Source organism: Tauraco erythrolophus, chromosome 6 (assembly GCF_009769465.1).
Source record: "Tauraco erythrolophus isolate bTauEry1 chromosome 6, bTauEry1.pri, whole genome shotgun sequence".
Taxonomy (NCBI): Eukaryota; Metazoa; Chordata; class Aves; order Musophagiformes; family Musophagidae; genus Tauraco; species Tauraco erythrolophus.
The window spans coordinates 37,469,905-37,482,134 of NC_141470.1; the positions used below are offsets into that span (position 1 = coordinate 37,469,905).

Sequence of the window (12,230 nt, forward strand, 5' to 3'; positions counted from 1 at the left end):
GAGAAACAATCTGCAAGTCTGTTAGAGCTAGATACACAGCTAGGTACATTACCATAAAACATACTGCTAGATAATTGGAAGTGTGGTGCAAATTAGTAAAAGAAAATTGAGGCTGAGCATCAGAAGAAATTTCTTGGCAGACGCTTTATATTATGAAATAACCTTGTAGGAATATGTTTTCTGTACTGCTGGGCACATTTTTAAGGGAAGCAAAAACACATGAGTGAAAACAGTAAATAGATAGTGTTTCTCTAGCTTTTTCCTTTCCTTTCTCTTTTTTTTTTAAACCTGTGATGTAGGTTTATAATTCTTCCATTTATTAGTATGCAGCTGTGATAGTGGGTTAGTGGATTAATGTGATAATGATTAATGTCTTGCCTTTTTCTTGATATTAATAGAATTTTTTAACACGTTGAGCTTAAAGAATATAACAATTATAAATTCTCTCAGGTTTGTTTCAAAGTAGGAAAGATTGCATGTGTATTTCACGATAGTACAGCTTTTATCCGTTATGTATCCCGTAAGAAATATAAAGATTCATTAATACACTTTTTTTCCACAGATTTTTATATGAGTTATCTCAGATCCCAAACTTCACAGAACGAGCTCAGTGTATCATCTTCCAGTCAGTTTTTTCTGAAGGCATAACATCAGTGCACCGGAAAGTTGATATCATAACTCGTGTTTCCAAGGTAAGTCCTAATGAAAGCAAAATAAAAACATAAATATATTTTAGAGTATTCATGCTTCTCTTTTTACCATAAGTCATGAACCTTAAGCCGGGTTATTGGCTTTTCAGGAAAACAAAAATATATTCTATTTTTTAGCTTCTTATAAGAACAAAAGGAGGAGCAAAGAGGGAAGGTGATTTGTGTGTGATGCCCTATGATCTACATAGGACAATTTGTTTTTATTTGAATGGCAGATTTTTCTTAACTTGCACATTGAGTAATACATAATTTCCACAAAATAGAAATTAAATATCGAACTAGCTTAGTATAGGTTGATGCCATCAGCAATAGATGCCTATCATATTCGTTAGCTTATTACTTTCCCCCAGTATCTATACATTTCCGTTAACCCTGATGCAGCACATTTTTTAGTACAAAGCTTTGCCTAAAATTTCTGAATGACTAATTACAAGATTTTTAAATTGTAACAAATAAAACGTGAAAAGTAGAATTAAATAAGCATTAAAAGAGAAATTAAATAGTGACCTAAAGGTATAAAATCCTACCCATGACAGTATTTTTTTTTTTCCCAATTTGAAGATTATCTTTCGTGCCACAAAGTACCCATGCTCTGCCCCTTTGGATTTCTTTGTGTATTCTAACAATAAAAAGTTACGTAGTGTTTCCTTTCCAAAGGAGACATAAATAAGGAATTGGTTTTGTATGAGATAGGGAAAGTTATTACCCTCAGTTTACTTATGAAGAGCTCACAGTACAATTGATTTATCCAATGTGTAGTATAAGGCTACATTAGGCCTGTGGCCTCAGATTCTCAATTAACAAGACAGATATCCTTATATGTAAACGTAAATAATTTATTTGTTCTCCACTATGTTTCTAGATTTCTTTTCTGTTTTGAGGTATAGTAATTTAATCCTTAGCCCTGATATATCTGCATCAAGTATGGTCCAGAAATGTGAATTTCCAGAGCACCAAGACAAATGAGAAGCAGACTGAATATGACAGTCTGACTCTAACCTGATGGCAGCATCTCCATTTGACTGTGCGTTATGCAAACTTACGATAAACTACCTCGTGTGTAAATTTTTTAAGAATATGTAGTGATCTTCTTCCATTAATCATTTTGTCATCTACATAGTATATGATTCCATATAATTTGCTTCATATGGGTTAAGTTAAATATAGTATCTTAGGCAGATACAGCCTAGTAAATGTTTCTTTTAAATGTTTGATTCTTGTACCAGTTTTAGCTTCCTTTCCCTGCAGTGGTAAAAACGCACAAGAAACAAAACCTCAAAAATGAAATAAAAAAAGCTTTTTTATATTAACAATTAGAATTTTTGTGCCAATGGAAGTTACAGACTAGTATCCATTTTCCAGGCTTTGCTGAACATGACAAGCGTAAAGGAAATTTTAGGTTTGATTCTGGCTTTTGGAAATTATATGAATGGTGGGAATAGGACCCGAGGTCAAGCTGATGGATTTGGTTTGGAAATACTCCCCAAACTAAAGGATGTCAAAAGCAGAGTAAGTACTCATTTTTAATTAAAGATAATTTTTCTCAAGTGATCTTTTCTTGTTCCATCATCTATCAAAAGTTAATCTTTTCTTATTGCTTACCATTCTTGCTTGAAAGAGCAAGCCACTTTGTACCATTTTCTTGCTTTTTTTTCTCCCAACTTTTCACCTCCTTCTTCTGCACATGTGCATATTTCCATAATCTCCAGTTTCTTATATTCAATACTACTAGGATAATTATCTTGCGCAAGAACTTCTGTGTGTCTCTTTTAGTAGTAAGGACTTAATTACAGTAGGTTAGAGAGAGGTGAGAAGGCACAGACTGCTGAAGTCTTCTCCAGTAAGTGTCACCATTCTTTTTTCTTGCTCTTAAGGTAGCTCTATGTGAGTAAAAATGTTTTAAAAATCAAATTTAAACCAAAATATCAGTAAAGGTTCAATGTAGCATATACACTGAGGAATTATACATAAAGGATATAAGTATATAATATCTAGGATTTTAATCCTCTTCAAAGAGGTGTGTCAGAACCAACAAGGTATTTTCAATCTTTTTTTTTTTTTTTAATTGACAGTGAAATGGATGTAGGGCTTAAATTCTGAATGACATGCATGAGAAAATGCTTATAGATGGCATTAAATTATTTTGTCAAAAATTGGGAACCACTATCACGTTTTTGTTTAGTCATGCTGGGATCAAAGTCAGGCTTGAGCAAGCTCTGGACACCTTTTGAGCTGAGGTTACTTTGTTCCTTGTTTCAGTAGGGCAGAGGAGGAGGTGCTAGATAATGTAGGCAATGGAAACTCTGCTCAAAGTCATTCTTTGCCAAAGCATACCTAGGCATCATGTGGATATATGAAGCAGCAAAGAATTGGAGGTATTTTCTGCTGGTGCTGTTGCAGATTTGAAGGGTGAGAAAAAAACACATTCTTTCATGTTCTTCCTCTTCTCCTTCATTAAGTGCTGTCTTGAATTATAAGAAAGGTAGATTTTAAGCTTTTGTTTCCAGTTATGCTTCATGTACACAGGAATGTATTTGTGAGATAGGCAATATCAGGAAAACAGAAAGCTTTTTATTTTACTTGTGAATACCATCACTAACAAAGTATAAAAGCATGTTTAATTAATTGTTCAGTGAGCAACTGTATTAATGAAAGTTTTTCCAATGGATTTCAGTCCTTTTTCTCCTAAAGACATTGAGGTGCTGGAGTGTGTCCAAAGAAGGGCAACAAAGCCCGTTGAAGGATCTAGAACACAAGTCTTATGGGGAGTGGCTGGGGGAACTGGAGTTCTTTAGTCTGGAGAAAAGGAGGCTGAGGGGAGACCTTATCACTCTCTACAACTACCATAAAGGAGGTTGTGGCAAGGTGGGTGTCGGTCTCTTTTGCCAAGTAACAAGTGATAGGATGAGAGGAAGCAGCCTCAGGTTGTGCCAGGGGAGATTTAGATTGGATATTAGGAAAAATTTCTTCACTGAAAGGGTTACCAAGCATTGGAACAGGCTTCCCAGGGAAGTGGTTGAGTCACCATCCCTGGAGGTATTTAAAAGATGTGTAGATGTGGTGCTTAGGGACATGGTTTAGTGGTGGACTTGGCAGTGTTAGTTAACAGTTGGACTCCATGATCCTAAAGATCTTTTCCAACCTAAATGATTCTATGATTCTGATTCTTACTTTCCTCTTCACTGCAATGGTTCAGCTGTTCCCTATGACCACTTTTCTTCCAGTCCTACTCCATGGACAAGACACAGTACAAGCTGCAGCTAAACTAGGCCAAGTTTCCCAGTACTTAGGTGTTCATTGATTGGCCAACTGCCATGAAGAAAAATATAAAACAACTGAGCCTTGCCTGACTTTTCTCAGTAGAAGTACTAATTTAAGTCTTGCTCTTCTATCTAACCATAGACTTGTAAGAATTTATTTATCTCTGGGACATTCCAATTTGGCTGAATTTAGCCAACGCGTTCCAAAATTATGAGTTATGGAAAGGAGCGACGGATGTACAGAATAATTGTGTAAGACTTGTTCCTTAGCAAAACAAGCTAAAAAATTACAGTATTTACAGTTTCCTGGTAGCCAAAATAAATATATTATTAGTTTAGACTAATCTCCAAAATGCATAAAAACTCAAAGGGACCAGCTGTTACAGGCAGACATGAAACCTCCGAGATAATTGGTAGACCGTACTTGCAAGGAAGAATGCAAGGTCTTGAATATTTGAACACTAAGGTATCCTTCCTGTGTCCTGTTATTCCATTTTTGGGAATTGCCAGCAAGCGATATTACGTCTAGGTAATCTGAATTCCAGCAGCTAAGGTAAAAAGTCAATGTTAAATATCTCTTACTTCATATAAGTCATTTGTTTTCACATGAGCCTAGAAAGTTACTTGATATAGAGATTTTTTTTTTTTTTAAATGTAGCTCACTACTTCAAAATCTCTGTGTTTTGTCTTGTGGAAATACTCTTTAAACCAAAGTAACAGGCTTGATAGTTTAACATATAGAAAATAGAATAACAGATGTATTTTACTCTGAAAGGTCAATAAAGTGTTCATGAGTCACCTCAGTTCCTTTTTGCCACATGACTTGCTAGCAATGTCTTCTAAGACCGCTATACAAGCAAAAGGGCTTTGTCTGCATGACAGCAATGACTTGCTTAGTTAAGAATTTTGCTGGTGTATGATATTAATAAAATATAATGTGCTACAGGCTCTAATATAGATGAGGCAGGTCTGTACAGGAGGTCAGATACTGTTCGCATGCAAATGTTTGTCCTGATACCAGTCAATATGCAATATGAAGACACATCAAAAAAATCTTCAAAGACATTCCACATATAATTCCTTGTATTAGGATTCTTTTATGTTGTCGAATGGTACTGTAATGTGTAAGTCACAGTTTTATGCTTTTCCTTCAGTTCATCTGGTCTATGCTGACCCAATGACATGTAACAAAATAAAATGATGTTGCATACAGTTGTCGTATGCAGGACTGTGGAAATGGTGATTCCACAAAATGAGTATTAAAATTCATATTTGTAAGGCAACAGAGCATGAAATATACTTGTTAGGTACAGACTGTCTGGTTTGATGTTTGGAGTAAAATATGGAAAATATCTATGCGTCTTTCAGATCTTCATTATTGTTGAATTGAGACTAGAGTAATCAAGAAATTCAGTTAACCTTTATGTATCTGAGGAGGCTAATATTTAATATTAGATTCAACAATAATCATATTAATATTATTACCAAAGTTAATATTATTATTCAGTAATGCCTTGTATTGTTAAAAAAACGTAGGAGGACAGCTTCTTATAATGCAATTTTTCTTACCTAGTATTTAGAACCAAAAGAAGCTCTAGGTCCCGTGGTGGTGTGGTCAAGCCTGTGTTATAAAAGATTTATTTTTTTGGTCAGTAATGTTAAGGCTGAAGATATTGTGAGTACTATTTCTCTCAGCAATATAAAATAATAATATATTTATTTTGAAATAGAGTAAATTTTCACTCACTTGAGACAGTGTTAGTCACACATTTTTAATAATTTATTTATTTTTTCCTAGGATAATGGTATTAATCTTGTGGATTATGTCGTCATGTATTACCTGCGCCATTGTGATAAGGTAAAAGATTGATTTGCTGAATCAACTTCTCCAAAAGTAGGTTTCTTTAAGATACTGTAAAAGAGTTTGTATTAGCTTTTTAAAAATCTGAACACAGTACCTCTAATGGAAAAATAAAATCCATTTCTTTTGCTTTCTTATGATAGCTGTGGACCTCAACAGGTCTGAAGATTGCTATAGGTTTTATGATAAGGCTTTGGAAAACTTTATATTAACTATTGAACTAACCACTGCGGGCAATTACCTGTGGCTGTTGCAGACAGGACAGGTGGTCACTCCAGTCTGGTCTTCTACATCCTGGTTACTGTAGTGTTGTAAATCTTATTCTGATGTGGTAATAATGGAAGACAGAAGCATGATTTCTCTCGCGCGACAGAATGGAAAGACAGGTTGACATTTTAAGATAGGTGAGTTAACTGATTGGGATGAAGCTAAAGGTTGAAAAGGTGCGAAGAGGTATGACTGCTGCCTTGAGCGAGTTACATTTATGAGGCTTTTTGATGGGTATCAGCAGTGCCTAAATTTTTTGAGTGGAAAATGTGAACTATTGTCTTTTAAATGAAAATGTTACTATTAATAGAGTTGAAGTATGTAATTGCTTATTTTTGAGATTAAGATGATGCCTTTACCTAATCTTTGAATCTAAGACTAGTGTAATTTTTTACAACCCTGTGTCTAGTTGAATACAAATAATTTTTTCTTTCTCCTTTTTTTCTTTTTTCTTCTTTTTTTTTTTTTTTTCTTCAAATTTTTGTGTAAGGATGTTGAATTGATGAGTTAGTAGTCAGGAGTATTTTTTCGAGGAATAAGACTGAAGTAAGTGAAGACTAAAGTGAATGAAGACATTTCCCTGCCCATGGCAGGGCAGTTGGACCAGATGAACTTTAAAGGTCCCCTTCCAAACGAAACTATTCTATGATTCTGTCATCTCTATGTCTATATGTCAGGAGCCTGTGTAACAGCTCCTGGGGCTGAAATGTAGAGGAGATAAAAAACTAGCAGATATGTTGATCTATACTTGTTTGGGTTTTTTTTTTGGGGGGAGGCTTTGTTTGTTTGTTTGTTTGGAGCAAGGAAATAGAGTGTCCTTACTTTAACCTAAGTACCCATCTTGTGAAAAGCCTCATAACAAAAGCAACTTTGTCTAGCCTGTAATATTTCTCAGTTCTCAGGGTATTGACATATGTATTCTTTTCTCCTTTTTTAATAATACTGAAGCTAATGCTTTCTAATTCATATATTTAGTATTTTTGCAGACTTTCTACTTTACTGTAATTTTACTTAAGAGAATTTTGTAAAACACAACAGTTTATCTTCCTTGGGAAGAATTGGACACAGTGTAACTGTCATCCATTATACTTTTTTCCTCCTGAATGTTCATATCTTTACAATAATAAAATTATTTTTTCCCTGTTCAAAAACAGTTTTCCAGTCTATGAGTTTTCCTTTATTACATAGTGAAAACTGTACACCAGTAGTATTTTAAACTCACTAGTATATGCTTATACACAGTGATGTCATATTAACAGCATTTATATACTTTACTTCCTAAATTCCCACTGGAGATACTGCTTTGAACCTTGTAAGATTTTTTTTTTTGTTTTGGTTTGGTTTACTTCTAATTTTTTTTCTTACTGTGCTAAAAATAAGGTATATGCTTAGCAGTTTCATACAGACATTAACCTATGTGATTTATTTAGCCGCATAAACCTTCAACTGTATATTTTTATCTGTATAAAATACTTCAGGGAATATATAAATATTGTTTTCAATTTATGCTTATAAAGTGTGTGTACATTTAATTAATTGGGAGAGAGCGAAACCACAAACTTCTGGCGTAAGATCACTTGTTGCATTAAAACAGGCATTCATGTTACCTGTATTTAAGAAACTTCTAATCCCTTATCTAAACCTTTACTAATATAAACTGAACTGAAATGTTGTGAACTTAATACTGTTTCATAGTTTAAATTGAGCATAGTTTGCTTTGCAACATCTAAAAAGAAGTTTCAACAGTCAGAATGGTCAGTATTTCATCTTGAATGATATATATGTGATTTTAGCAAGAATGATTTAAAATATATTATTTTTGCAGTTTTATAACAGTGTTTCATAGATGGCGTTTCAAAAAAAGTAATTTATTTCACTGCAAATGCGTTCAATTTTTATAGTGGCCCGTTTGTTTGTTTGTTTGTTTGTTTAGGAAGCAGGAACAGACAAGAGTATTTTTCCTTTACCAGAACCACAGGATTTTTTCCAGGCCTCCCAAGTTAAGTTTGAAGACCTAATAAAAGACTTAAGGAAACTGAAGAGAGATCTAGAAGGTAACTGGGAACTTTCACATTTGTTCTGCTAAAAAAAAAGTGCCATTTAAAATGTGACCTTTATGGGGGTTTCTTATTGCTAATTAGGTTTATAGTGTTGATTCATTTAGAGTTTTTACACTGTGGCACAAATTACTCCCATAAATTAGAAAGAAAAAAAAATCAAACTCATGACTTAATAAAAATGAAAGTAAAGATACTGAAAAGTAATTTTCCCTTTTACAGTTGACAGACCCTTAAAGAAATCTTTCTGAAATTTTCTTTAGATATGTGTGAATTTTCCTCTGGCTTCTCCAGAACTCTGTGTTTAAATTTAGATATCTGTTAGTTCCATAACATAAATATTTTCTTCAGTCCTGGTATAACAACAAATTAACAGCTACAAAAAAGAGTTGAATGCTATTAATGTAGAAATAAAACACAGCTTGCCAAGGCACAGCAAAGGGAAATTTAAAGCTCCAGCTCAAAATATTTTCACCCTGGGACATAAAATAAACATTTAAAAATGTTTATTATAAAGAGGGGCTCAGAAACCCAACTCATCTATCAATCAAGGTACTGAGTGGAAATAAAGTAGGAAGAGTTGTTCTCTAAGTGTTCCAAGCAGTTTCATTTTTATTTTGTGCTCCATATGACTTTCTAAAATAAATCCAGCAAATGATGACTCAATATGTTAAGCCTGTCTTTTTTTTTAAGGAAAAGTTGCTACTTTTCCTGAAGCAGTTTTGTGTAGAAAATGGAGTTTAGGGAGAGAATCTGCATAAAAGCCTATAAAAACTTCTCCATTTACATTTACATCTCTGCATCAAAATGGAAGAGTCTTTTAAGATGAACAAGATGATTGTTTAAAAGTTTTTTCAATGTAAGGCAATGCAAACCATTACAAAATAATTTATCCTTACAGTTAGAAATTGCTGGATTAGGTCACTGCCTTCTTTAGGGTAGTTTCAAAGGATAACAGTGGTAGGAAAGTATCAGTTGTTGTTTGTTTGACCCGGGCATAAGTGAGTGCTCTATCTCCTCTCATCACTTGGCCCTGTAAACCCCTTGGCCTGCCCTCTTTTGGGCTAGTTTGTGCAGAAACATGATCCATGTCTGATCTTGTACTTTTTTAGCACATAGTCCTGCTGTCATGCATCTTAGTCTTGCAGGATCTGCATTGAGACTGTGACATTCACATCGTATTTATTCTACATTAGAGACACAGACTGCAAGCAAGAAATGCTGAGCACTTCAACTAACTCTTTAACATAAAAACTACAGCTTTCTTGTAATCGCTGTTTTCTATTTTCTGAAACGTTTTCTTAGGTATTTGTGGAACTTTTAGAAAAATTGTTACGTTGAGGTTGTTTTCATAATTCTTCTTTGCAAAGATGTATTTGAAACCCAGCCAAACCAATTAACATATAAAGTTAATGACAGCAAGGATTTGAAACAAAAAAGGTTGTGGAAATGTTTTCAGATGTTGGTATATTATCACTCAGAAATATGCTGCAAAATTCTAACAAGCATTCCTGTTATTAGTTTCTCTTATATTTAGACAAACAAACAATCATTCCTATAAAAATGTTGTCTCTCTTTCAAACATTCTCATTCAATTTTATTTGTTCAGATAGTGCTGTAGTTTATTTTTAAATCAAAATTTTAATTGAAGAGGTTATAATTTTAACACGTACAACAAAGATTTGATGAGTCTCTGTAGTTTATTGTAGCCATTAAAAAGTTGTGGCTGCTGGCAGAATACCAGTGAAAGTCTAAAGCTGAAACAGATGTGAGTAGCAGAAACCAAGTCCAGAGAAGCGTCGGGCCCAGCTATCCAGACAGGCGCGGCCCTTCAGATGTAAATAATTTGAACAATATTAACTGGGGCTGCCTGTGTTATAGGGTACACTGGATTTATTTCACAGTTTGGTTGGCTAAGGTAGTCTTAAGCAGATCACCTTGGAAGTGGGATGAGACAAAGGTAATAAATGAAAGAAGGTTTTTCTTGTGTGCCATTAGGGAATAAACTAGTGTTCCTGCTAGTGACTTAACTTTTTTTCCTGAGATTGGTACAGAATGATTAAAAAAAAAAAGGATAAATATAACCTCTTGTGCCTGAAATGGCAATTTTGATAGACGCTTTTCATAATATTGTCACTTAGTATTTATTTTTTGTTAGTTTATCAAGGCATTCATTTATCTTTCTACCATGGATATTAACATAGGAAAGATTGAGTTCTCATGAGTGGCATGTCTTAATGGTGTAAACCTCTATTTGAAATACTTAGACATTGTGGAACCAAAAGTTCAAATCTAGATGGAGAACAAACCCTTTCATCCTTTTCAGATAAACAGATTGAGTTCCATACAATTTACTATTTTGAAGTCTTTCAGATTAGACTTTAAAGGGACAGGCTAACTTTAGTCTAAAGGAATTAGACTAGAGGTTGGCTCAAAAATTCAAACAAATTTGTTGAGAACCTTGATCCAATAGGTTTTTAACATATATTCCAGAACAAAGTTTGTAATCGTGGGCATTTTTAGGTCAAAAAGAATGATAAACAAAAATATGCGTTCAATGTAGGTTTTTAAGGGGAAAGAAGTGCAAAAGAATGCAATATTAAATAGTGAGATGAAAATTTTAGAGTGAAGTCTGGTTCCACTTTAAAGTCAAGGGAAAATGAAATATTTTCTGTAAGCTCAGGCTTTCACTCCAGGTCTATACAGTCAGTGTATTTCCAAGGTTTTCAAATATTATGTAGTAGCATAAACAGATACATTTTTTTTAATTTAACAGGTATTAGCTTTCTAGTTAATCTTTGTATTGATGGAAAAAAAAGATTTTACTTTGCATCAATATTTTAAGATTGTAAGATATCTTTTGCCTTGTCTAGGGCTATTATTTCCACTTTTTCCTTTCCCTATGACCAGACATTATTTCCCTTCTAGTCTGGACAATGCCACTTTACTGATTTTATTCTGGAACAAGCAAAGAGTGTTTGAAATATGTAATCATAAGAAGATTTTTAGAAAGAAAGTCATTTTACCAAAGTATAATAGACTCAATAAGTTCTTCCATGAACATTTTATTAATCTCTTTCCAAAGATGAACAATCTTAATTATTCCGAATTAGTTGCACTATAGATTGTCTTCAACTGTCATATACTGCTCTTCTTTGCAATACAGTTCATAACATTTTTAAATGCTGCTCCATTAGTAAAAAGAGAGGAATATTGGATTCCTTATATCATTTACTGTAATGTTCATTATAGCTTCTTAGTATTCTTGACCTTAACAACTAAAAGAGCCAAAATACTTACTGAATGGTTAAAAATGGAAACCAAGGTAGGTCTACTCTGAATACTTTTAAGAGCCACACCTTTATTTCTCAATAATTAGTTAAATTTCCTATGAGATTGTAACGTTCCGGTCCTGTTGAAAATTCACATACCTTTTGCTTTCACATTCTTTCATGACCACCAGTAGAGATATTAGTTGCCATTTTCAAACTAATATTTTTTCAGTACTGTTTATATGTTTTAAATTTTTACTGACTTAACCGAGTGTATATGAATATATATGTAGGTGTTTACTTGCACATATACATGACTGAAAGAAAATAATTTAATCTAAAATAGAAACAAGATTTCATGGATCAACTACCTATAATAATCAGTTGGATTTCAGTGCTCCAGGAGACCTGGTTTCAGATTGGAGGCCTCTTAACCTAATTGCTGACAGATCTGTATATTGTGTATGTATGTTGCCCTCAACTTTTCCACATTTAAGTAGTGGAACTTCATCAAAACTTCAGTTTATGGCAACCCCATCTTGTAAAATTGTCTAACCCTTCTGAAAAGGGTTCTCTTAAAAGAGAAGAAAGTAAAACTATGCATAAAAAGTTGAGAAATGACAATGTTACATTGGCTGTTTTCACATTGATTTTCATATAAAAGCATTGCAATTATCTTAAAATCATAGAGAAATGCAAATTGTTTAGTTGGAAGGTGCCTCTGGAGGTCAATATATTGATCAGGTTGTACAGGGCCTTAGCCAGCTCAATTTTGAATCTAAGGATGGAAATTCCAGCACCTC

General features: G+C 33.6%; 1 protein-coding gene across 4 annotated transcripts in view; it reads left to right on the forward strand.

Moving 5' to 3' along the window:
* Positions 1 to 12,230, forward strand: part of FMN1 (formin 1) — a 180,016-nt gene that overhangs the window by 121,057 nt on the left and 46,729 nt on the right. For all 4 annotated transcript variants that reach the window (XM_086613529.1, XM_086613530.1, XM_086613531.1 and 1 more), the window contains 4 exons: positions 563 to 692; positions 2,073 to 2,219; positions 5,769 to 5,828; positions 8,032 to 8,152. In XM_086613529.1, coding sequence (XP_086469655.1) covers positions 563 to 692; positions 2,073 to 2,219; positions 5,769 to 5,828; positions 8,032 to 8,152 — 458 coding nt within the window. The remainder of the gene's footprint in view (positions 1 to 562; positions 693 to 2,072; positions 2,220 to 5,768; positions 5,829 to 8,031; positions 8,153 to 12,230) is intronic.